This window comes from Monodon monoceros, unplaced genomic scaffold (assembly GCF_005190385.1).
Source record: "Monodon monoceros isolate NGI ecotype Baffin Bay Population unplaced genomic scaffold, NGI_Narwhal_1 Super_Scaffold_20, whole genome shotgun sequence".
Classification (NCBI taxonomy): domain Eukaryota; kingdom Metazoa; phylum Chordata; class Mammalia; order Artiodactyla; family Monodontidae; genus Monodon; species Monodon monoceros.
In genome coordinates, this window is record NW_021703777.1 from 103,866,603 (window position 1) to 103,894,036 (window position 27,434).

The following is a 27,434-nucleotide window of genomic DNA, read 5'->3' on the forward strand; positions in this document are numbered from 1 at the left end:
TGTGTGTGTGTGTGTGTGTGTGTGTGTGTGTGTGTGTGTGTGTGTGTCTCTCTGTGTGTCTCTCTCTGTGTGTGTCTCTGTGTGTAGGGAGGGCGTGCTCGGTTACCCCACCTCGGCGCAATTGCAGACCAGACTCGCCCCGAAACCAGGCAGGAGCAGCCAGGAGAGTTTTTAACTTGGGTCACACCGCCCTGCAGTCGCCCTCAGGCAACGACCGGCACCCACACTCCCGCCCCCGCTCAGCCGGAAAGACTGCCGCACCTGTTTTTCCTGCAATCTTGGAACGAATCAATTCCACAATTGATTGGTTTTCTTCTACCTGGAAGGAACGGAGGGAAGCCAGTGGAGCGCTGAAGAGAAGAAGCGCAGCCGCTGGTTTACCACCTGGTTGGAGGAAATGGAAAGTTCGTGGTTATTTGTCCTTTGGGCTTGGGGGCATAAGGGGGAGATGAAAGGAAGGGGAATTGAAAAGATTAGGGAGCTAAAAAATACGTGGGTAGCGGCCAGAGGCTGTTTTATTTTATTAAAGTAATTATTTGCCCATATTCGTGTCTGTTGTGCGTTTCTTTGCACACATATTTGCAACAAGAAATACATCACATGATTATGTATAAGATTTCCATACAGCCTTAAAAAGATGTCTAAAACAGACAATTAAAATATTGATCCTCTAGGGGGAAAATGTCATTGAGGTAGGTGTGAATCTAAACAACGAACCGATTTACCAAATAAGGTGTCAAAGTGGAATCTGGTAGTAAATCTTATCCTGAAATCGAGTGCTTGCTTTAGTCCTTATTTACATTAGAGAGGACGGTAACACGAATAGTTGATGCAGGAAAGTTTCAAACCACAAGGACACTTGAGATGTTAGCTACACTTTAAACTCTCCTTGGTTTTATTTAGTCTTCTTTCTCAAGTACATTATTTCTGGGAACTTTTTCTGAAGAAGAGTCATACCTGGCAAAGAGTTCTGTTTCATTTGATTTTGAGAAACCTCGCTTCCTTCTCCTTCCCACATGTACCTGTTATATAAGGCAGAAAAAATTTTTCTTTCTGCTTTGACATGTCTTACTTAATACTTTTCAGTTTACAGTGTATCAGTCAAAACTGACTTTCCTCTCAGGAACAGGTGTGGGCCTTTGAGGAATCTGTTTTATTTCAAGCTTCAGAAACCATCCTATGAGTGGCAGCCTTGAGAATTCTTGGTTTTAGCTGGTGCTCTTTCCTTGTAAGAAAGGCTCTTCCCCTCCCTTCCCCACCCCCCTACTCTTGGGCGGTTGTATCTGCGTTTGTCTGATGTTTGAAATTAGATCATGGCAGAACTATTTCCCTGAAGGTGTGTTATTGTTTTATTTCTTCAGGCATGAAGGAGTTCATAGAAAGTTGTTGGGTGTGATTAAAAATTTTTTCCAAAGTAATAACAAAGAGGAAATTATTTTTAATTTTGAAAGTGTCTTTATTTAATTCGAATCTTTTTGTTTGGTAGGTGGCCCAGGCAAATAGTGTCATCCATTGGCCTGTGTCGTTATGGTGGGAGGATTGACTGCTGCTGGGCCTGGGCCCGCCGGTCCTGGGGACAGTGTCAGCGTGAGTATCACCCCTGGGACTTCAGCTTCCTTTGAGGGCGGGCTGTCCACCATCCGTCATGGCTTCGCTCTGCACGTCGGAGGGCTCTTTCCTGAGCAAGGCTTGGTGGTGTGGTTCTGACGGAATCTGCAGTCCCTGACCTCTTATTCTGCCACTTTCCAACCTGAGCCACCTGTAGGAAGGTGCCAGTTTTGTTATTCACAGAGAGCCACCTAGGATGCTCGTTTTAGCTTTTGTCCCCCATACCTCCAGCTCTTGTTTTCCCATCAGGCTTACTCTTCCCTTTGCTCTGGGCTCTGAGGTGGGAGTAAGATAGTGAGTCTAGACTGTATTTACACTAAATAAACTCTGAACCTTGTAGCACTTATAAATTCCTTACCATGGCTGTTGTATAAACTGGCCTATTTGTAAACCTTTTTTTTGAAGTGAGATGGTATTGACTGGCTTCTAAATGGACCACCCAGTATAATCCAATAATACCTCTGGAAAAAACCCCATCATCTTTAAGTTCCATGAGTAATCAACATCACGTAATAAGTACCCAATCAGAACACTGATTTTTAATTTTACATGATCACAAATGGGTATTTTAATGGTGGAAGTCAGAGCCACATCCCAGAAGTTTGAGAAATTCAGTCCCAGCATTTTATCTGGATCTTAACATTTTATCCCACTCTCCCTAACAAAAGAATCCACAAACTACCAAGTAAATTTCTGGGATATCTTTGGAGCACGAGGTTGGCGTGTCTGGTTAGATAGTGGGAACTGAGTTGGGTACCATATATCCCAGTGTTTACTGCTGATGAGAAAGGGGCTTAGAGAAATAGGGAAGGATAGTTAAGTCTGGAGCTGGAAAGGGAGGAGCCTGCCTTAGAGAAGTGCTGGCAGGATGAGGAATCAGGTAGATTCCAGTTTGGAAAGCTAGGCACTCCCTCAGCTATTTCAGTCTTTGAGAACTGTGCATGATGTCTGTCCTTAACTTTGTGAAGGAGGGAGAGTGACAGTCCCAGGTTGACCTCTCTGGTTAGGGATGGAAAGGTAAAGGGGACTAAAGTTTGTCTACCTGCTCCCTGCAAGCCACTGGGCCAGACTTTTTGCACAGTTGGGTCATTGCTGCTTTTTATAAAGGCAGGTGGTGGTAACTTCAGTTTTCAGTAAACAAAAGAACTAGGTAAAGGTTCTGTGCTCCCACTGGTTGGTCTATTCCCGTTGTTTTTAAGGGGAGATGGTCAAAAAAGAAGAATGGTACCTGGTGAAATAAAGTCTTATGCCACAGGGCCAGAGGTATTTGCACAGCTGGAGGCCACAGGTGTGGAATTTGAAGAGCAATCCGGTGTTGATAAGCAAAGGGTGAAGAGAGGATTCTTCTCTTGACCCAATACACACATCTCTCCTGAATAAAAAATAAGTAGTTTCTTTGCAGGAAGGGAGACAGTTTCCTCCTCCTTCACTGCCTTAATTTTCAGGACACTCCCAAAGCAAATGTTGCAGTGCCTTTGGGTGTGCACAGGCCGCCTGCCCCACCCAGGACAAGACTGCCTGGCACAGTGCCCTGAGCTCAGTGGAGTACACCTTCCATGAAGGCAGCGTGTCAGGGCAGTCGGCAGAAGCACGCGGAGGAGTATATTTGCACTCTGCCAGATGTGCTAAAAGAATTCCGCGGAGAAAACTCGATCTCTTAGAGGTTCATCACCTGCGGAATTCCCCAGAAAGAACCTCTAGGAGCTGTTTTATGTCTCTTTACCTCGGAATTAAATTTTCTCTAATATACACTGGCTTGGCAGTTCTGAATTTGAATGAGTTTAAAGACCTTTGAAAGGTCCAGTGGCTTTACAAAACTTAAACATCCAAGTGATTTCCTAGCGTTCCACTTTCTGCACAGTAGCTTTCCCAGCAGATATGGGTCACTATTCTATTATTTTCTATACCTTCATTTTGTTTCTAAAAGACTGCACAGTGGTCAAATACAGTATTGGATAGTACTTATCTTTTCCTTCCTGTTACTGAATCTGTGGAAGCTACAACATGGCATGAGGTAATTACTGAAATGGTAATAAATGCGTAAGGTGATCCTGCACAAATCACAGTTTACCTTAGATTTGGTGGAAGTTTGAGAGGCAGCATAATGGAGGGAACGTGGACTCTGGAGCTAGATTGCCTGGGTTTAAATTAGTTCCACCTCTTATTAGCTGTGTGACCTTGATCAGGTTATTCAGTCCCTCTGTGCTTCATTTTCCTCGTCACTAAAATGGATCTAAAGTAGTACAGTACCTCCTAGGACCACAACACAGCTTAAGTAAGTTATGATTTGTAAAGCACGTAAAACTACTGGCACAGAGTAAACACTGTTATGTGTGTTTGGTGAAATTAAAGAAATATAAAGGACTACTGCTACTGACAGTGTTCTGGGATGGGACATACCCATGCTATCAGATTCTTTGTTCTTTAGGCATGATATATGCATTTTTGCATTTATACTGCTGAAATAAAAAAATGGTTCCAAGGTTCTGTGTTGCAATAAAACAAAATGCCTTTAAACTAAAAAGGGCCAGATGGATCTTTACCATTAATATTACAGATGGCAGAGTTGTAAAAATGAGTTCACAGATGGATGCTGCCTTGTCTGTGTTTTATTTTTGCAGAACCTCAGATGGTCCAAAAGTCTCTTGCCAGTTCAGAGATCCCCCTGTTTTTGTTTTGCTGTAAACAGGTAGAGGAATGTGGTCACCTCAGAGTGGGAAGGAAGAATGGCGGCAAAACGAGGCTTGTCGGGGACAAATGGAAAAGTCCTGATTAGTTTTTAAAGAAACCTTTTGTGAAATGAAAACCTTTGTCACTATATTTATTCAAGGAAAGTACCTTGCTATTCTTTAACAGTTACATCTGGTAATGGATTACCTATAAAAATTCCAAACAGCTTCTGGGAAATCTAATGTGAAAAATGTTTTTGCCTTCCTGACCCTTAGATAATCTCAGAGTTCTTTTTCCCATGAGGAGCATTCTCCCTTCCTTAGCAAAAGTGCCCTGGTTCTCGTTTTTCTGAATGATTCACTTTGGAATTTTCCTTCAAATCAGCACAGCAAAGCAAAAGGAAACTGTTCCCACCTGCATGTAGAAGCTCCCAATTTATCCCTTAGAAGATGTGTAAGTTGGGGGAGACCATACCCTCATCGTACTGTTTGTCGGGTCTCACACCCTAGAGCACTGACCCTTGGGTGAGTGTTTACCTCCATTTGGTTGAGCATATGTGAGACATATTGACTCAATATTGTGTGAGTCGAGTATATGTATTTACACAAAACATGCTGCATTTCATTTTCACTTGCTGCCCCCCTTTCCATGGACTTGTTGGGAGAGGACAACAGACATGGCAGGGGGCTTGCGTAGCCCAGCCTCTCTCCTGCCTCACCAAGTCCACCCGCAAAGCTGTGTTCAGCCAGACTTCCCGCCCTTCCCTCTGGGACTGAGGAAGGAAGGACCAGAGCTGCTACCCAAACAGGCACAGGAGCTGTCCTTCTGCCTCCCGCCTGTGCCACCCAATATTCCCGCCCCACTGGGGAACGCATGACCTATTCCAGACATAGGCAGGTTATGTTTTCATTGTTCTTTTAGAGATCATCCCCGTACCTTCTTTCTATCCTTTGATTCTTTGTTCTGTGTTCTTGACTTATAAACAGATCTCTACATGTTGAGAATTCAAAATTGGGTTTTCCAGTTAATTGTCTTGGGCTTTACCTTTATTGACTATTGATATGGCTCTTGATTGTAAACGGGAAATTTCTTAATATGTTTATAACACACCGATGCTTCCATATTTACAGCACACAGCGCCTTAATCACTTAGATTATCACAAAATACTTGTTTCTTGCTCTGTAGTTATTCTATTTAACTTCCTTAACTTTTCCATCTTGTTAATGGCACATTTCATTTTAATTATTTTAACAATTTCTCTACTCAAGTGGAGATCTCTGTAATAAAGGTTTCTCAGGGTTTGTATATCTGATTTTAAAAAGCCATGTATTCCGTGGAAACAGTTCTTAACTAAAAGCACTAAACAATTTGGGACAGCTGAGTGGAGCCCTGACTTTTGTACCTGATTAGCTATTTAACATTTCTCAGCTGCAGTTTTCTTATTTTACAAGTGGATTTCTAAGGTGCCCTGCAGCTCTAAACCCCATCTGAGAACTTACTTAATATTGAAAAGGGTATATAGGATCTAGATATTGCATTTCTGTATGGTTGTCTTTCTGTTTACTTTACTTGGACATTTGGCTCTATATGTGGCTATAACAATAGTGTTTCTGTTGAAAGCACTTTGTAAAGGTATGAAGAAAAACTCAAAATACAACTAGTTCTAGGTTTCAACAAAGCTGTTCAGTTCCTGAGTTCTTTGGCTGTCATTGAGCAATTTGTGGTTTTTGAAAGAATTTATATAAATTAGGATGGTTTTGTATCACTTTTCCTTAAGACCAGGCAAAATGCAGGTGTTTTGTTATGTTTCTTTGGAGATTTTGGTGAGAAGTGAAACCTACTCCTAGAGTTTGCTTTGCTTTATTAGTTCTAAACCTCATTTTCTCCTCCCTCCTCTCTGAAGTTAGTAAAGGCTACAACTGTACAATTGCCATGTAAAGTGAAAATTCTGGATTTTTATCAGCGCTAGATAAACTTATAGGTTAGTGCAACTTAAGGACTGAGAAACAGTAATTCATTCTGAAACTGTTTTGGAGTTGTCAAACAATTTCACTTGGATAATGTATGTTATGGCTAATGATCGTGGACCACTAGAAAGAATGATGAACAAAGCATTGAATTATTTATTTCTGTATTTCAAATGAAATGGTTATTAGTTTAAGCAGAGAATTTTGATTTGGTAAGTGAAACATTTAAATGTTCACTTCATATTTCATTCCTTATTCATATCTGGGTTCAGAAATCGGCCTCTTAAAAGGAACATGATTTTTTAATTTTTGCTCCCTATGTCGGTCATTGATTTCCTGTCCCTAGTCACAAAAGTATATAGATTACACTCTTCTTTGATTTTTTGGATTTTGAGTACTTTCTTTAAAATAGTTAAGAGTAAACAAGAAATATTGGAAGTGACTTTTTTAAAAAATTTTTTTAATTTATTTTATTTATTTTTGGCTGCATTGGTTCTTCGTTGCTGTGCACAGGCTTTCTCTAGTTGCAGGGGGTGAGGGATATTCTTCATTGCAGTGTGCGGGCTTCTCATTGTGAGGGTTTCTCTTTGTTGCAGAGTACGGGCTCTAGGCACACAGGCTTCAGTAGTTGTGGCACTCGGGCTCAGTATTTGTGGCTTGCGGGCTCTAGAGCACAGGCTCAGTAGTTGGGGCGCACGGGCTTAGTTGCTCCATGGCATGTGCGATCTTCCCAGACCAGGGCTCAAACCCATGTCCCCTGCATTGGCAGGCGGATTCTTAACCACTGTGCCACCAAGGAAATCCCTGGAAGTGACTTTGAAGGCCACACATAGTGTTCCCCTACTGTTCCTAGTGAGTGCCTTTCCATTAGTAGTGAACAACCATGGCAACCTCCACTGGCCATGAATCAGCATTTTATAGATGAAGCAGGTTTTTATATCCATACAGTCCAGGAGTAACTGGGAATCTCAAGGCAGGTTGTGCTGCTCAGAGCCGTGTTGAAGATTGCCAGCAGGTCCCAGGCCAGCTTAATGGAGCTGAGCACGCCTCACTGTCTTAATGTTTATCAGCTTCCTCCTCTAATTTTGGGGTGAGAATGCAAAATCTCATGTTTTATTTTTTGAGGTAGGAATAAATGCAAAGCAGTGGACAGTCTTATAACTACGTTCAGCGCTAAACCTGAATCTCCAAATCCTTAGCAAGTCAGTTTTTTGATTAAGATTATCCAACCGCCACTTTCCATGAAAAGGTTAAGAACAGCATGTACTTTGGGTGACTTCAAGTGGTCTTGGAATGCAGATTCCAAACTAGAATCAGTGTTGAAGAAGTTTGACCTTTTTCCGTAGGTAGTTTTGGAGTATGTGTCATCTTGAAAGTTAAGGTTCACAGAAATTACCTTGTTCCTTCATTCTTTCCCCGCATTAGTACTGATCTTTATATCATACTGTTGAGAGCTACTAATTTCCTTAGATCCCCTCATAAATTAATCTGGGAAGGTCTTAACCTTTACAGACTAGAAGATTTTAGCACTTCTCAGGCTGGGAGGTCAGGTCAAATCAAGGGAAGCCCTTCAGTGGGCTTCAGCTGCTCCGTCTGCCCTCACATACCTGCCACAAGGAGAGGCTACCTGAAAGCGCACGTGTGCGTACACCTGGTCCTGAGGAGCCGCTTCCAGCCCAGAAACAGCACTTTGCTACTGGGAAACTTTTTGATAAGCTTTGGAAAATGTAGGTGTGCTTCCCCCACCCCATTCTGTAGCAATGGTAATGGTGGTTTTCATCCGTAGAATTCATGTTATATGCATTTTCTTTTTTTTTTTTAATCTTTATTGGAGTATAATTGCTTTACAATGGTGTGTTAGTTCCTGCTTTATAACAAAGTGAATCAGTTATACATATACCTATTTCCCATATCTCTTCCCTCTTGCATCTCCCCGCATTTTCAGTCGGTTGAATCAATTGCTTGCTTTTAAAGCAAATCCAGAGATGCTGAGTGATCCCCTGCAGTTTCCTTCAGTGAGTAATGGAAGATATTCATCACAGGGGCTGCGCCTTCATCACGGGGGAGATGAAAGGGAACGAGAGAAGGGTTATAATGGTCTAATCCTCATCACTCCTCCCCTCCCCCACTGCCATAACAGATACTTTTGCCCCTTTCCCGCCGATTTTGTGCAGGTTTAAAATTTTTTCCCCTCAGCCTTTTTCTTTTTTTTGCGGTATGTGGGCCTCTCACTGTTGTGGCCTCTCCCGTTGCGGAGCACAGGCTCCGGACACGCAGGCTGAGCGGCCATGGCTCATGGGCCCAGCCGCTCCGCGGCATGTGGGATCCTCCTGGACCGGGGCACGAACCCATGTCCCCTGCATCAGCAGGCGGACTCTCAACCACTGTGCCACCAGGGAAGCCCTCCCATCAGTCTTTTAAAAATATTTATTTATTTTATAAGAGAAGATGCGTTCATCGCCTCAAATACCCCTCCTTAGAGCAGTAAATGTTACCAGGTTTTTGTATACCTTTCAGAAGTACTTTACATACTTATGGGTAAATTCTTATATATCTTTATATATATATATTCTTATATATAGCATGCTATATACACCATTTTACCCTCTTTTTCCTAAAACTGCATCTTGAAAGACTTTCTTTATCAGCACATGAAGAGCCTGCTCACTTTTTTATGGACATGTAGCATTCCACTGTATGGCTGTACCATAATTTGTTAACCAGTTTCTTATTGGTGGACATTTATGTTGATTCTGATCTTTTGCTAACATAATTCTAAAATAAGCAACCTTAAACATACATTGAAAAAGATATTGTTTTTCAAGATAACTTTTATATGTGGTCAAATGACATATACAGTTGTAATTTGGACCGGGTGACCAATGGTTTCTTCCTTGGTAGTAAGCAGGTAAACGAAAGACTGGATGCAATGCTGACTTAAGGCTCTGGGAATTCCACATCCAGAATCTGATCTGTTGCTTGACTCTAGGATGCTCTAATCCCTACTTTTTTCCCAAAAAACCCCTCTGATAAGTCAGTGAAGGTCCCTCTGCCCCCATTTTTCATCTGTTTAATCTTGGACTAGAGGCAACTGGTTGGGAGGATGGGGTGAGGTTGTCCGTTAGCCAGGATCCCCACCTGGCGTCCTGCCTGTCAGTTATCTACTCTTTATGGATGTGAGGTCCTTTTTACTTATAAGAAAGACTCATACATTCTTTTAGGAATTGCTTAATTCGTTGACCTTTTATTATGTTTATAGTTCAGCCGTAATTCTTACAGCTATGTATAGAGTGCTTGCTTTTTTACTAGACCCATTACCTGTTAGGGAGGAGTATGTAGAATTTTGATACCTGAATAAAGTTTTTTGGGACACCTGCTATGACATGAGTATTTTCAGGAAATATTAAACTATTGTACCAAAATACTTTTAAAAAGTGACTTTGAAACTGTAGGGGTGGGACTTTCCTGGCGGTCCAGTGGTTAGGACTCTGCACTTTCACTGCCGAGGACCCGGGTTCAATCCCTCGTCGGGGAACTAAGATCCCACAAGCCACGCGGCATGGCCAAAGGAGGAAAAAAAAAAAGAACTGTAGGGGCATATCATTTCCATTAGTTATTCTAATCCTTATTCCAATTATATCTTAAGTCATCTTATTTTTAAAAATTAAGAAATGCATGCATAAGTTAAAAATTAAAAGAACCAGATTGGGAGAGAGAGAAGGCAGCGAAGGTAAGTCTTTCTAACTTTGTTTTCCTGACACCTAGTTCCAGCCTCCAGCAGGCCACCACTGTTCCCTGTTAATCTTTGCAGAGATTTCTAGGCATTTCCAAAATTTTCCTTTTTCATAAAATGATGGCATGAAGTAAAACTAGTCTGTACCTTCTTTTTTCATGTAATATTACATTTGGGAGGCTAGTCCTTATCAATTCATGTAAACCTGACTCATTCTTTTATTTTATTTATTTATTTAAAAAAATTTTTTGCGGTATGCGGGCCTCTCACTGCTGTGGCCTCTCCCGTTGCGGAGCACAGGCTCTGGACGCGCAGGCTCAGCGGCCATGGCTCACGGGCCCAGCCGTTCCGCCGCATGTGGGATCCTCCTGGACCGGGGCACGAACCCACGTCCCCTGAATGGGCAGGCGGACTCTCAACCACTGCGCCACCAGGGAAGCCCCTGACTCATTCTTTTAAATATGGGTGTATCATATGTCTTTTAAATAGGGATGTACCATAATTAATTTTAAATTAATTAATTAAAAAATCCCCTATTTGTGTACATTTAGGTGGTTTTCAATATTTTGTTTTTACAAAATATGCTGTAGTGAATATCTTTACACATTCATCATCACTGTTATATACATACAGATATGGGAGAGAGAGTCATCCTATTTTTATGTAAGTACAGTTGTTGAAGAGCTCTCATTTTATTTTTATACATGAAATATGTATATTTCTTACATGAAATATGTAACTTAAAGGTGATTAAGTCACGGATAATACAGAGTGGAAACCTTCCATTCAGTCATTTTCTATTTTTGATTCCTTAGAAGATACCTTAAAAGACGAATAGAATGGATTTATTTCTATGTTTTTATGCCCTACCTTGTGTGGGAAAGGATGTGAAGTGGCTTCCAGGAATGAATGCAGTAAAATAGGAAGATAGAATTAACAATGGCTAGAGGAAGAAAAAAGGATAGAATAAAAGATAAGATGGGAGGCGAGTTAATAAGTGCAGATATGTAAGCCATAGGATTTAAATTAATGTTTCATAATTTAGCTCTTAGTTGCTGCTAGCCAAAGGAAAAAGGGAAGTTTCATTGCTTATATAATTCATGTTGTTTGTTAGGGAAAAATCAAGCCAGTTATTTGGGGAAATTATGGCTTTTCCCACATATAGTACTGAAAAAAGACTTTCATGTGGTCTTCAGAGAGTGGGGTTGAATGATGGAGTGGAAGGGGCTACAGCAACGTTTTTATCATGAAGCAAGTGGTGGTTTTGTAAAGCTGTTCCATAGAAGAGCCTCCAACCTAAGAAGAGACCCTTACTCTAGAACTGCAGTTCATAGAAAACTATTTTACAAGCAGCTTCAGAGACGTTATACATACTTAGCTTTCTGATGACTCAGCTTGATTCAGCCCTGAATATCTAGCAGTGATGGGTGAACTGTATAGTACAGGGCTTTGGGTGGACAATTCCAGGTTAGACAAAAGACAGTGTCAAGTTAGGACCTCTGACAATGTCAAGTTTGCTGTAATATTAATTAAAAGCTAGTCCATATATTTTTTCTTTTCTGTTTTTTTCAGCCCATGTATTTTAAAAATCAGTCAGCAGTTGATGGAATTGGTACCCAGAGGCATTGGGAATGGAATACAGATAGGTGTCTCCTAGGATCCAGTATTAGGAGGCTCTGTGGGAAATCAGTGGGAGAATTTTTTGTATCAATTTTGTATGAGTTATTATTTTTGTATTCATTGAATATCAGTATAAAAAGTCATTACCATTTTGTATGTACTTACTCATTTTCATGCAAATTATAACTTGGGGTAAGAGGTGAGGCACAAACGTGGCTTCCAGGCATCATTTATCCTACTTATGCTGTTACTTGGAGTAAGGGCCAGTGAGCCCAGGAACAACAAAATCTTTGACCAGTGCTCATTTCCCCAAAGCTCCTGATTGTTATAGGTGTGCAAAGGAGCCCAAATGACCCTTAGTTTTTTGGGGGTTTTTTTTGCAGTACACGGGCCTCTCAGTGTTGTGGCCTCTCCCGTTGAGGAGCACAGGCTCCAGATGCGCAGGCTCAGCGGCCATGGCTCACAGGCCCAGCCACTCCGTGGTGTGTGGGATCTTCCTGGACCGGGGCACGAACCTGTGTCCTCTGCATCGGCAGGCAGACTCTCAACCACTGCGCCACCAGGGAAGCCCAGACCCTTAGTTTTTATTCTAGTTCATCTGGATCTCATGGAGGGCTGCTTTAAATAAGTCACTGGGGCCTGAATAGACTCAAAGCAGAGTCTCATGTCACCGTCCAGACACAAACTTAACTTGTTTTCACTGGAGTATGAGGAAAGGTTAATCCTCATGCACTCCTGAAGCTCCATTGGCAATGGAACCTGAAACTCTGGGATACCTATGCCCTAGGAGAATCTCTCTCTCAAAAAAAGAAAAAAAAAAGAAAGAGAAAGGCTCAACATGATGTGTCTGGAGAGGGCCCCAATCCAGTAAGTGCCCCATCTCCTTGGGAGAAACAGAGAAAGGGACTTTGAATGCCTTTCCCCAGAGATCAGCACCAACCAAGGATCTAACCTGTCCAAGAATTGTCACCCTATATCAACCTGGAGGGGAGCCGAGGAGTTTACATTGCCAGGGCCAAGATCTTACATTTCTTTGTGAGAATAAATAAATGATCAGTTCTCAAAGATAATAGAATGTAGCCAAGATAATTTCGCTTGAAAAAATTTCAAAGTGATATCAATCGCTGACCATAGAAAAATACTGTAGCATAGGCCTAATGTGATTGACAGTGCATCCCTGGGAATCCACCAGAGAAAATTGGTTTCAAAATGTATATCTAGTTACTTAAAAATCATCAGTGTGTTACAAGGTATAGAGTTCAGTTAAGTAATATCAAATATAAAGAAATTTATATTTGTGCATTTTTAATTATATTTAGTGCATTTTAATGCACTAAAGCTTCATTTTCCAATTTCATCACGTAATTACTACTAGTGCCTAGCCGAGATAATTATGGTCATAATATAAATACTAATAAAATTCCTAATAAAGCCAGCATAAAAGAGTACGTTACAGCCTAGATGTGATAATGTATTATTATGTATGGTAAAATAGTGTAGATATCCATGTGTTATTACATATTCTTTCATAGATAGTCTCAAGAATTTTAGTTTTAACTTAGCCTGATGAAACACTGTTAAGTCAACTTGTTATTCTTACGTGTGATAGAAGGAAAAAGAGATATGAATAATCAAATTGGTTTCGTAGCTTTACAATATAGTAGTTGATTTTGTAGAAGAAACAGTTTTTCTCCTAATTATATTTAATTAGAAGCCCTCATTTTCTGCCATATATTAACCAAAGGCTGGAGACAGCCTTGGTAGGTGTTAGATGCTGGGGAAAGCCAACCTGAGACTAAGAATTTGCTGTAGGTGATTTGCATGAGGATAGTCTAGAATCAAATAAATTTTAAAACTGAACACTTCATTTAGTTAGTATCTCTTTAATCGTCCTGTAGATTAATGCTATAAATTCTCCAAAACTGACATTGTTTTCCTATTATAACATCATCAGATCACAAGGTTAAGGTTGTCTTTTGTAAATATTACTGACTTATTCTGAACTTTTAGGAACTATGTCATCACAGTTTAAATTTGTGCTAATGTACACAAAAGAAGAAACTATTAGACCTTTCTGGATTTATGCTTACTTTGCCAAAAACAGTGTTGTTTTTCAAAAATCTCTAGCCTTGTTTTTATAGATCAGAGTTTTCAAACTCAGTTTCTATGAAAAATCCCTAAATGGTCAAAGGTGTGTGTTTAGCACAGAGACTAACTCCTTGGATAGATTTTCCGAACATAAGCTTCCTGCCACCCAAAATATTTTTCTAAAGCCTTTGTTACCTCCTATTTTATTTTAATGTTGATTTTGTAGGTACTTGGTAACTATCTGTCAAATGCTTTCATGCCAACAAATAGCAAATAATAGAAAAACACAAATTGCAGCTCATGCTTAAGTGTATGTGTTTTTTTTAATGTACATGGATGTTTAGAGTTGATTTTATATTATATAACTTACTGTGGCAATAGTTTCTACTGGGTAAATTGTCCCAAACTCATCTGATTACATAAATATTTTGTGGTGTTTCATATAGATAATGGTGGTTTCAATTTCTTTTGTCCCTTGGATTGAGTTTTTACTGATGAATTAAAAGGTTCATTGCATCTTGGTGTCTGTGTATGGCCAAAAATTAGGATATTCCCCTGTATAGTTTATTTCCTAATTAAGGCAGAATTGTGTTTTTTTGAAACAGGTAAATTGGGGGAGAAAATATAAAATTATGAAGAAATGATTTGTAGATTTGTTAAATTTTCTGTTCTCTAATCTTGTGCTGAGGTCTGATGAATGCTATAGCTTTAATGCGTATAAAGCAGTAGACTGAAAGTTGGGGTCATCCAAATTCTTACTCAAAATGCTATCCGTGGGCGTGGGATCTGTTGTCCTGGATGTTGGTGTTACAAACATGCAGAGTTGGAGAGCTGTCTATGAATAGAGTTTGCCAGGCTAATATTAACTTTTTTGACAATGAGAAATATGTGAAATTTAGGGTTGGGGTATGGAGAACATCTTAGAGTTACTTTTTTCCTAGCTAGAGATTAGGGTTAGAAGGTAGAAGTACAGTGTCAGGGGGGACCATTCCCTTTCATCTATGTACCTGGCATTTATCACCTGGAAAGCGGTGCCTGTATCATGCTTAAGAGACTGTCTGACGATATGCCAGAAGATAGGGATACCTTTGGCTAATAAGGAGGCTCAGTTCCTTTGGGTTTCTTATCCCTCATTTTCCCTAACTCTGTCCAAAGCCCAGGATGGACTCCAAATCTGTAACCTGTGTTTAGCAGGCAAGAAAAGTCATCCCCGAATAGTTCAGTTTCTTTGGTTTATATTAGTCACAGTTTTATAAAATCATTAGGGTGCTTATGATCTTTAACCATGCCTGATAATCACTGACACCCCTCAGTAGAGCGTAGTGTCACTGAGAGCCCTCAGGTGAACTGAAGCAGTGGTCTGGGACAAGTTGCAAGAGAGAGTTATACAGTTGTGAATTCTCACCAGGTGGCTTTGCTGGCGAGATTGCATGTGTTAACCACTGTGGCTCTTTACAGTGGCTGTCGGGAAGCAGGTTATCAGGAAAAAATGGGACAGATTTTTCTATATTATGTGCTAGTAATGAATCCTATTTTAGTGCTTTTTAGTGGGGTTTATACCACAAAACAATACATGTAGGGCATTTATTTTTGGCAGCTTTCACAAAAAAACGTGGTGATGGTTGCCTATGAAAATTTCCTTACGTGTCAATAGAGAATAGATTCCAGAAACTTTCTGGAAATAATCTTCTCCATGTTTAAAATTGCTTTGATTTAAAATGCAGTTTTGTATAGTTTTAAAATGCAAATTTTAGAATATGGGGCATTGGCTAAAATTTCATGCTAAGAAGTCTTACTTAATGGCTATACATACTGATAACATAAAACTTGCTAAATCTATGTGTGTCAAGGCTGATTTAAGTTAAGTAAGAGAAATGTGACCCAACTTAAGATATTATGAACAAAAATAAACTATACAGAACTGTTGGATGCTTGGTACTAACGTAACTACTTAGAAAACAATGACGTTTGCTATTCTTTATTAGCTTGTTTTACCTCTGTTTAAAATCATTTAATATTTTTTCTTGATAAATTAGATTTTTCAAAATTGGCATTTAAAGAGTATTAAAGAAACGGTATCCTTTTATATTTTTCCCTTCTCATACATAACCATAGTCATAAACAGTTTTCTTTAATATGTGATCCAGAATTAATTTGCAATTTATACTTTGATTTATTTTCAGCTTTTTGCTTAGATTGTGCCTGATATATTTCATTACTTTTTTTTAAGAAATGTATCAACATCAAGATATGGTGAGTTCTTTTAAAGTTATAAACCTAACCAACACACAAAAAAACCTCTAACAAGCAAAAGTAATGTGTACCTTTAAAAGTACAGAGCAATCATTCTAGATCGATAGTTAGATTATTACTTTAATTGAATCAAATTGGACTTAGAATTATTTTCTTCTAATATTACCTAAAAGAAGGCTCCATTCACCTGATTTTAAATTACACAAATAAATACACAAATGGAAAGTTAAAAGTCTTTCCTCTTTAAAGCATATTTTATGCTTTAAAGAGGAAAGACATTAATCCAAAAGAGAAGTCATACAATCATCTCTTCCCTTACCTCTAGGATCTCTAGGTTGGTCGAATGCTGACCATTACTAGTAGTGTTTCAAGTTTCTTCCATTTACTTTCATTAAAATGGGTAATTTACGTATCTTCAAGTGAAATGGCTGAGCTTTCACACTAATTCTTGTTGCTATTGACAACCAAAGCAGCCATGCAAGAAGAAAATGCTGTGGAAGGAAAGAAAAAAAAACCTTAATATTTCCTCCGCAAAGTTGGAGAGAAAAGGGAACACACAGTATGTAAGAAACAGGTAAGTAAAGATATATCAATTTAAAAACTACCAGACTTGGTTACTAATTTATCAAAAGTTTTAATTTTTTTCAGATATTTTGTCCAACACTCATTTAAATAAAAGGATACTGTCTCTTGGAACCAAAAATTAATATTCTGAAAATGAAAAATTGGATTGGAATGTACCGTGTCACAAAAGGTCTGAAATACTTTAATTTAGAATTTGAACTATGAAAGAATAGCACAACTTCAATTATTAGTTAATATTTTTGTTACAAAATGTTTTTTAATGACAAAATGGTGACTAAAATATTACTATTTTGAACATGTCCTAGATTTTTTTGTTTGTTTCAGAAAAGCACTGAAAGTTGCATATGTGTAAGTCTCCGGGAATGTAACAAGTTGATAAATACCCAAGTCCAGCCTCCTTACAGAGAAAAGATCTGGAATTTCTTTTTTTGGACATTTGTTTTGCAGCTTTCTACGTCTTAAGGCAGAGAATAGCCAGGATAAGGTGCCAGCTCAAAGGTTAGATGAACATATTTTTTGAAATAATTTTGGCTAATCTATGTCTTGAAAGACATACAGTACTTCTAAATAATAACTTTACAAAGTTATTAATAAAACGTAACACTAGTTGTGTTTTTGAGTTGCTTTTGGTGGTGGTGGGGAACTATATTCCTTAGAGATGTGTTTCTTCTGTTCATAATTTTATTTCAGTTATTACATTAAACTTCTCCCTTTCAGTTTATAATTCCTTTCTCCTGTTTTATGAATCTAATAAATTGACCTCCATTCTAACCTAAAGGACAGTTTATGTTTTTAATACTTAAAGAAGCAAAAAATAAAAATAAAAAGTCCACCAAATGAAATTACTAACACCATCCTATCATTAACCTGAGGGAATTGTATCTCATATTCATTAATTCTCCATGGAAAGAATCAGGTAAGAAATATTTTTATTGTATAAGATATGTAAGATGTTATAATAGCACCTCGTAGTATTCATGCTATTGTTTTGGTGCGTAAAGTGTTTCTTGTTTTAAATATTTTTGGAAGTGAACAGTGTTACCTAACAAATCACCCTTGTGATACTTCTGTGGAAATTTTTGGTGAAATATGCGAAATTCTATTTAACGGAGTTGGGGCCAAGAAGACAATGTACTTTAAACTGATAGATGGAAGATACTGTGACATGTCAGAGAAAATGTTTTTAAGGGGAGATTTTAATAAAATCACTTGGGAACAAAATTGATAGTTCTAGAAATAAAAGTTAAGAAATTTCTCTGTTCAGGGACACTTAAAAAACCAAAGCATATGTATCTTATATTTACTATCAGCTATAGTATTAACTAGCAGAGCTATGACAGAGGTTAAGGAGGTCATAACAAAGAGTATAATGTGGGCTTTGTCACCAACAGATGTGGGTTCAGGACCTGTTCCTGTGACTCACCAACTATGACATACTAGATATTTTACTTAAATCTTCTGAGCCACAATTTCCTAATCTTTAAACCTACTTGGCAAGATTGTTGCTGGCCATAAGGAGAATGCCTCATGCAGAACAGTTCTTGATAAATGTTTGCTATTATTATTGTATGGTCAATATAAAGAATACAAATGAACTTTGAAACAGTGTTTTATTTTTACTAGGGTCCATGGTGGCATCCATGGTATAGCATATTTTAAAATACATTTTGTTTACCATGCCCATCATTTGGAAAAAACCCATTGGAAGTAGTAGAAGATTTCTCAGATTATTCATTTCTAAAATAAAAACTGTCATTGGATGACCATCTGTGCTTTTGAACCATTCCTTTTCCACTTCTTTAATAACATTCATTTGCAAATGTCTGAGTGAAGTAGGGCTTTGGTTACCAAACCCAAGGAAAAGGAACTGGAAGGATCGAGAATTGAATTGTAGAATTACATGTAGAGTTACTTAGTCATTTATTTGACACACATTTGAGAGTTTACTAGAGGCAAGGAGCTAAGTTAGGGGCTGGCAGAGATACAGAGATTAGTAACACATGGACTCTTGCTTGGGAGGAGCTGATTTGGTAAGATGGTTGTCTCTTATTCCTTCCAGGATTCTAAAGTAGGCAAGAGTTAAGGATAAAGAGTTGAGGCTGTTTAGAGGAAGAATTACTTCCTGCTGGTGAGGATCAAGGAAGATTTCACAGACTCAGTAGTGTTCAGTTGATTCATTCATTCAGTAGCTACATACTGAGGGCGATTACCTGTCTGATCCTGTGCCAGCCACTGCAGATACATTAGTAAGATGAAGCTACAGGCATTTATGTCATTCCCTGTCAATGCTGAAGGCCCACAGATGAAGACAATATTGGATGAGAGGTGTGTTTTGAGATAGGATATTGTGAGAGCACGTCTCAGTGGGCAAGAGTGATGGACTGGCGGCCTAGCTAAATCCTGAGGGATAAGTAAGTCAAGTAAAGGGCACCCTGGCCAGACAGAAAAATGCACTGAAACCTCAGAAGCCAGAGTGAGAGGCACATTCCAGGAAATGTAAGAACCTTCATTTGGCATTGGGGTATGTGTTTGAAGGATATCTGATGAGAGATGCTGTGGGAGAGGTAGGAATGGGCTGACTCATGGAAGGCCTTTGATGTCATCTTAAATAGAGTAGGGTTTATCCCAAAGTTGCAGAGGGACATTGTACAGATTTTAAGCAGGGGAATTACATAATCAGATTTATGTTTCATAAGTTGTAAGCTGGTGCCAGTGGGTCAGATCTAGCATACAGGTGAATTTGATTTTGCTCACAGAGAGTGTTAAGATTTTTCGAAATAGTTGCCAGTGTTTCTGAGGAAAAGTGGATATCAGGCTTTGTTGATAAATTAGTAGCTCTGTGTTGCTGCAAGGAATTGGTGGGCTGGAGTTGCTTAGCGTTGCCCCATTTGGAGAAACATGTACTCCTTTTTATCATAGGGCTCACTGCTTCAGGCAGATGCCCAGGATCTGTAGGCATTTGGGGTTCTGGGGCCAATTTCTGAACATTTTGCTGATTGGCAATTAAGAGATAGCCTTTTGAGGCTCGGGACTAGAGGCTGTTACAGTAAACCTGGTGAGAAATTGAGTTTTAAGCGGTATTGGTGGGACCAGAGGGAAGAATAGGGATTGAAAGATACGAAAAAGAAAGGATGGGGAGGCATGCTTTAGGACAGTGCCGGGGAGTGCAGGCTTCGTAGACAGACTTGGCTGCTACCAGACCTGTGTTTTTGAGAAACTTACCTAACCTTTCTGAGCAATAGCTTCTTTTTTGGTAAAATATAGATAAGAGCCCTACCTTACGGGGTTTTTATGAGGATCAAATGAGAAAATGCAAAACACTTAGTTCAGTAACTGGCTCCCATTGATTCACATTCAGGAAAACGGTGGCTGGTGGTGGTGAGGATGGTTGTAAGGAAGATGGACTCCAGGATGATGCCTGCATTTCTGGTGTGTGATTTGGTGAGCTAGAGAACATGGGAGAAAGTGCAGACGAAGACTTCAGTGTTGGATGTGATATGTGTGAAGTGTTTGTGAGACTTTGAAGTGGAGAGATGTGATACGTGGTTGGATTCCAGGGCCTGGAGCTCAGGGGCGCGATGTGAGAAGGGCACAGGCTGTGATTTGATGATCTCTCCACCCCTGTCCTACCCAAACCTTCCTTCCCCTCCGTCACCTTCAGTCAACATTAATGATCCTCACAACTACCTCCATAGAGGATCAACGTTACACAGTATCAGAAGAATGTGGAGAGGTAAAATACTATATTGCCTGTTGGCTGAAATGTTCTCTGAGAGTTTTCAATTCTTGAAAAACTTTCTTTCCAGTTTACCATTTTGGCCTCCAGCCGAAAGAAATGAGTAATTCAATATTTGTTTATATCAAAGGCTGAAAAACATCACACTCTACAAACATTCTATCTTTTTTCCCCTTTTGGTTGGCTTTTTCTGTTTCCCATCACTATCACTCCTAAAAGCAAATTTTCAACTAAAAGTAAATCATTGTTAGGAATGAATGACTGTACTTATATTTGAAATTTATATTCTTTCTTAGCTGAACATACTGAGAATCAGCCCTGCCTCCAGGCCTGGCTCAGATGCCACCTCCCCCTTTCTTTCTTCCTGATTTTAGCGACAGGAAGTCTCTTCTTTCTCTACATTTAGTTATTAACACTGGCACGGAGCCTATCTCATCCTGCCCTACGTTGTGGTTACTTGTGGATTTATACCATTTGTTCTGCTAGGCTGTTAGTTCCATGAAGCTGGGGACTGTGTCTTATACATCTTTAGCTTCTGCAGTGCCTAGTCTAGCTCAGTCAGTACTTTGAAGGTATAAGGACCAGGCACTTCTATACAAAAGGCCTAAAAAGTGTGAACATGATGTAATCTTAATAAGCAGATTGTAGTTTTAGGAAAGACTGTTTACTGGGAAAATAAATATATTTAATTTGTCTGCCTATCTTATGACCTTATTACATATTAGAGATCTTAACTCTTTTTTTTTTTTTTTTTTTGCGGTACGCGGGCCTCTCACTGTTGTGGCCTCTCCCGTTGCGGAGCACAGGCTCTGGATGCGCAGGCTCAGTGGCCATGGCTCACGGGCCCAGCCGCTCCGCGGCATGTGGGATCCTCCCGGACCGGGGCACGAACCCGTGTTCCCTGCATCGGCAGGCGGACTCTCAACCACTGCGCCGCCAGGGAAGCCCTAGAGATCTTAACTCTCGATGAAGCTTCTTAAAAGAAATCTATTTACATGCCTGAAAACACATAAAGTGTAACCTGATTGCGTCATCTACTGCTTATAATCCATTATTGTTCGCCATTATGGATAGAATACTGATTCCCTGAGTACGAGAGTCTTCAGGCTGATGATTGCCTTATTTTATAAAGGACTGTTTTTTGCAATGTGAACCCAATCCCAGTGCACTGCCCTCTCATTGCCAGACCCTCTGCTGCTTCATGCCTCTCTGGCTTTGCTTATGCTGCTTGTTCTGAATAAGGCCCTTCACCCAGCCACATGGTGAATTCCTACCCACCCTTTAAGATTCAGTTCACATTTCTTCCTGCCACCTTTCCTGACATTTTTCCTACTCCCTCCTGTCTGCAGAGAAATTCTTCCTTCTATATTCTTTTAACACCTTGTACACCTGTCATGTCTGTCTTTGTCAGGAGACTGTATGAGATTTCAGAGCAGGTACTGTGTATTTAAAGAGCTCAGAGCTAGTGGGGGAGCAGGATAAGAAGAATAACTGTGATAATAAAGCATGATATATGTGTATATATAAATATATGTGTATAAAATTTATGGCAGAGGTATGCACAGAGGTTTAGGAAAGCGCTGAGGAGGGCTCCAAACTCAGAAGGAGGGGCAAAAGCAAATACTGTTTAAGCTGGGTATTGAAGTCTGTCTAGATGTTAGTCCATCAGACAAGGGGAAGAATGACATTCCATGTAAAAGCATGCAAGTATTAGAGTATGTTACTTCCTGAGAACTGCCATCAGTTGGTCTGTTTGTGGATATGATTGGAGATGAGGCTGGTGGGACAGACAGGAGTCAAATTATGAAATGTGGGGTTGAATGCCATACTGAGAGTTTGAACCGGTATGATAAGTGTAATGATAAGTAAACATAGGACTCAGTGAGTATAAGGGGGAGAGTGACATGGTGAAACCCCCAGTTTTTTTTTTTTTTTAGATGTTGGGGGTAGGAGTTTATTTATTTATTTTTGCTGTGTTGGGTCTTCGTTTCTGTGCGAGGGCTTTCTCTAGTTGTAGCAAGCGGGGGCCACTCTTCATCGCGGTGCGCGGGCCTCTCACTATTGCGGCCTCTCCCTTTGCGGAGCACAGGCTCCAGACGCGCAGGCTTAGTAGTTGTGGCTCACGGGCCCAGCCGCTCCGCGGCACGCGGGACCCTCCCAGACCAGGGCTCGAACCCGTGTCCCCTGCACTAGCAGGCAGACTCCCAACCACTGCGCTACCAGGGAAGCCCCACCCCCAGTTCTTAATACAGTTTCTTAGACACTGTAGCTATTCCTCTTTGTCATTATAATTCTCATGATAGATAACATTTTATTGAGCTCTTACTATGAGATGGGTACTGTTCTAAGTACTTTATTTGCATTTTCTCATTTAATCATCCCAGTAAACCTATGGGTAAATTCTATATGCACCATGTTGCTTTACTATTTTGTAAGTAAAAAATGGCAGTGCTGACAACTTCCTCTGGTTCAACCTATGATCTTCATTTTAGATCAGAGAGAAGCTGGGTAATCTGCATGGGTCACTCATTTCCCAAGTGGTAGAGCTGGGACCCAGCAGTCTAACTCCAGCACGTGTGCCTTACCCTCTTCTCTAGAGTGCACTAAGTGAGCAACAGCTCACATGTTAAGAAATATTTGTCAAAGTATACATATTATCTACTCATGTTTATAATTTTTTTCCCCATTTTTGTGTTTGAAAATTTCAAATCCACAGAGGAATTGAAAGTATAGCAACAGTAAATAGCCATATACTCTTCATGTACAGTTGTTAACATATTACATATTTGCATGTATGCACACTCCTCTCTATCTCTCTCTCTATATATATATATACACACACACATATACACACACACACATACACACATATTAGTGAGCCATTGGAAAGTAACTTACAACATAATGGCTCTTTGTACCTGTATACTTCAGCATGCATATCATGATCACACTTAAGAAATTTAGCATAGGTACAATAATATTATGTAACAAACAGTCCATAATTAGATTTCCCAAATTACCTCCAGATGATTTTTATGGTTTTTTTTCTGATCCAGGTCCAATCAAGGATTATATATTTCATTTAGTTGACATTCCTCTTTGGTCTTCTTTAATTTAGAAGAGTTCTAGATCTACTAATTTTTTCCTTCTTGACAATAAGGTCAACTGCTTGGTAGAATATTGCACAATCTAAATTTGTCTAAGGTTTCCTCATTATTAGATACTAGTTAAACCTTTTTTGCAAGAATATTACTAGGTGATCATATATTATAACATTCCCATTGCACATAATGTCAGTTTGTTCTATTACTGGTGGTGCTAAGTTTGATCACTAGATTAAGGTTTTGACTACCAGATTTTTCCACTGAAAGGCACCTTCTTCTCTTTGTAATTAGTAAGTAATTTATGGGGTGATACATTGAAACTGTTTGAATATCCTGTTCCCCAACAAACTTCTGGATAATTTTTGCTCAAATTATTTGATGGTGGTTATAAAGTTGCTTTTTTCAGATTCTGTCATTCCTTCTGCGTGTTCACTGGCATTCTGTAAAGAGGAGCTCTGTTCTCTTCTTTTTTAGAATCACTTTGGACCCGTGGATTCTTTTATTATTCAGTTGTTATCAATTACTATTCTTATTCTTCTTGGTGCTCAAATTATCCCAAATTTGGCCAATGGGAACACTTCCAAGCAGCTCCTGTGTCCTTTTCACTTGTTTCCATCATTCTTTCAATATGTCCTTGCTTTTTGTCACAGCAAAACATTTCAGCCTCTCTGCCCCAGCCCTGATTCCTTTTATTGTGGGACGGTATTTAGAAACAAAGATCTGGAGACTTCCCTAGTGATCCAGTGGTTGAGACTTCGCCTTCCAATGCGGGGGTCTGGGTTCGATCCCTGGTCGGGGAGCTGGGATCCCACATGTCTTGCAGCCAAAAAACCAAAACATAAAGAACAGAGCCAATATTGTAACAAATTCAATGAAGACTTTAAAAATGGTCCAGGTCAAAAAAAAATCTTGACAAAAAAAAGAAACAAAGATCTGGGTGTTATGTGTGCTCATTGCTACTGTTACCCTACTTAAAAAAACAAAAACAAAAATCTACTTCACACTTCCTGATAAGTAATAACACTTTCTGATGTGTTCTTAAAGTCTCATTTGGCATTAATCTAAATTCCACTCTTCTACCACAACGAAAACAGAAAGAAAAGTTAAAATTTCAAGTAAACCAAAAATGACAATACTTTTCAGAAGATTTCTTAAGTGGAAATGGATATTGTTTAATTATGGTGAATAAAAGTTAGCTTGAGATTCAAAGATGCAGATGCAGGCACTTATTTTCTTTGGTCTACTTCAGGAAGTAAAAGTTAAATAGAGATTAAATAGGTACTTGAGAAATTTGAATTGAATTTTCCCAAAGACAAAAATAAAATAAGGTAGCCAGACAGCTCTTGGAATATAACATTATATAGAGCAGAAATCCTTATTTATTTTAATGTTATACTCTAAATTATTAATCAGTTGGTTCACTTAATATTTGACTGTAGTTTATGATTAGTTTAAATTCTTAATAAAAATAATGTTACTTAAAATATGAGAACAAAAATAATCATAGTTGTAGTAATACATCAGAAGAGATAACAATTCTGTACTTCATTAATGATTCAAAATCTGGGTTCTGCACAAAACAAGCAGTAGAGCAAAGAGATTATTTTATGTTGAAACATTCTGGCAGGGTTACTTTAATTTTCTTAACTTACAGATTGTATTCTTAACTGCAACTTTTCCTTCCTAGAAATGTAACCTAAATACCTTTATGCCTTTAATTACCTTTGATATTCTCTATCCCTCTCATCCTTTCCTGTTTAATATTACTATGATCTCACTCTCTTCCAAATCCACTCAAAAAGCTGGGTTTCTGGCCTTTTTCTGACTACCAGAAGTATTAGCAGATTCTCCATGGAACTGGGATAAGAAATTTTTACTGAAATCGGGCAAGTCACTTAACTTTCTGTGCTTTTGCTTCTCTGCTGGTAAAATGAGGATAATGTCTGTCTCTCTCCTGCCTTATATGGATACTGTGAGGGTAAATTTAACCAGTCATATATAGTGGTTTTGCATTCTGTATTCATGAGATCGTTTAACAGTATTTTATAGTGGTAACAATCAGAGGCCCTTTTATTTCAGTTTTTACTACAGAGGGAATTTAGATTTGAAAATAGGATATTCAACACTAGAATACAGGATATTAGGAAGGCTGGAGGGTTGTTTTCCTCTGGAGATCTTGGAATCTGTAGGATTCTTCCCTCTGGATTTGTTATACCTATGATATAGGGAAGCTCGCTCGAGGTCCTTTCCAGTGGAGCCCTATAAAAATTCTGCCTCCATTCCTTCCAGGTCCCGTTAATATAGCAATATAGCAATGACTTGTTTAATGCCTCTTTCAGCTACTCTTTCTCTCCCAAGGCCAACTTGCATACTTTATGTCACCTGTTTCTAAGTTACAGACTCTGGAGAACAAGGTTCTTTTTTCTGCTTTTAGTGTTCCATGTCTGAATAGCAACATGATGTAGATTGCAAAAATTACAAATGATTCTTAGGATTCGAAACACAATCTTATTTACATTAAGAAAATCATTTTCGGGCTTCCCTGGTGACGCAGTGGTTAAGAATCCGCCTGCCAATGCAGGGGACACGGGTTCGAGCCCTGGTCCGGGAAGATTTCACACGCCGCGGAGCAACTAAGCCCGTGCGCCACAACTACTGAGCCTGAGCTCTAGAGCCATGAGCCACAGTTACTGAGCCCATGTGCCACAACTACTGAAGCCCACGCGCCTAGAGCCCACACACTGCAACGAAGAGTAGCCTCCGCTTACCACAGCTAGAGAAAGCCCACAAGCCCAACACAACCAAAAATAAAAAGAAATTTTTTAAAAAAAGAAAGAAAAAAAAATCATTTTCAAGTTTCAACAACACCTGAGGTTGAGTTGGCTTTTCCCTTGTCACTTTCCAGAGCCACCACCTGCTTGGGCAACTCATCATGTCCTTATTTTTTTACAAATGTTGGCACTTGACTCCCAAGTGTGGTTAGATTACCTAAGAAATATTATATAGAACTGATGTGGGAGTTTAATTTTCCCCCGACTTATTTGATAACATTGTCCAACTCAGTGTCAGAAAACATTGTCCAACTCTCAGAACCCCAGTTATATCAGTTAGGATGAATTTTTAAGAGTAAAGTCTTAGATTGCAGTCAAACAGAAGAGGCTTGGAACATGTGACATTAAAGAGCTATGTTTGCTTTGCCAGTTGAGACATGTTTCTTTTTCTAGTTAAAGTAATGACTTAGGGGTTATTTTAAGGGCACTTTGGAGATCGTGTTGCAGGAATGTGAGAGAGTGAATTTTGAGTGTGATTTGCCCATTTGACCTTAATTCCAGCATCTGATTTTGGGGGAAAAAGAATCTGTCATTAATTGACTACCTGTGATCCTCACCTGAATTTTATTTCTTGAGCTGCCAAACCATATGTGGATGCTAGTGGCCAGTGGACCAAATGTGGCCCAACTTCTTGTCATTGATCCATGTGAAGGTCAGAGAAACAATGCTGACTTTTGTGATTAAACTATAACGACAACAGACACATTCTTTCCTACAAATCAGTGTCTCATCTATTTTTGATGTTTTGAGAAGATCATTCTAAAATAGACTACTAAAGATAGTCCATTTATTTTATTTCTTTCCTGATCTGCTATTCACAGCAGATTGTGAAGGTTGGTGTGTGCTGGCCACTGAGAACTCATTACAGTGAAGTGGGTTGTCAAAAGGTGGGTCTGAAAATGAAGTTGGGAATCATTTTCCTCTAGTCTCAAGGTGGCTAAGTATTTTCTAATCTAATTTTTAGATGTAGAAATGAAATTCTTTAGATACTTCTAAAGTATATGACATTATAGGTATAAGATAACTTTGACAAATTTTATTTCTTTACTAAGATTTAATCATAACATTTCTGTCCTAACTGTGTATCCAAAGAAAGCATTTGTTGGCTTGATGGTAAACACAGATTAAGTCCACATTCCTCAGCCTTGTGCTCAAGGATAGTTAGGAATTGTAATTGTAACTGTATTGTAATTGTGTTTGGCTACAAGTAACACTGACACAAAGACCAGTGTCCTAAA

At 39.2% G+C, this 27,434-nt stretch overlaps 1 protein-coding gene across 4 annotated transcripts in view; it reads left to right on the forward strand.

Moving 5' to 3' along the window:
- NPNT (nephronectin) overlaps nucleotides 1-27,434 on the forward strand; it is a 77,457-nt gene that overhangs the window by 1,083 nt on the left and 48,940 nt on the right. For 2 of the 4 annotated variants that reach the window (XM_029235685.1, XM_029235687.1), the window contains exons 2-3: nucleotides 1,487-1,587; nucleotides 16,973-17,023. In XM_029235685.1, coding sequence (XP_029091518.1) covers nucleotides 1,487-1,587; nucleotides 16,973-17,023 — 152 coding nt within the window. The remainder of the gene's footprint in view (nucleotides 1-1,486; nucleotides 1,588-16,972; nucleotides 17,024-27,434) is intronic. The other 2 variants (XM_029235688.1, XM_029235686.1) reach the window with 1 other exon arrangement.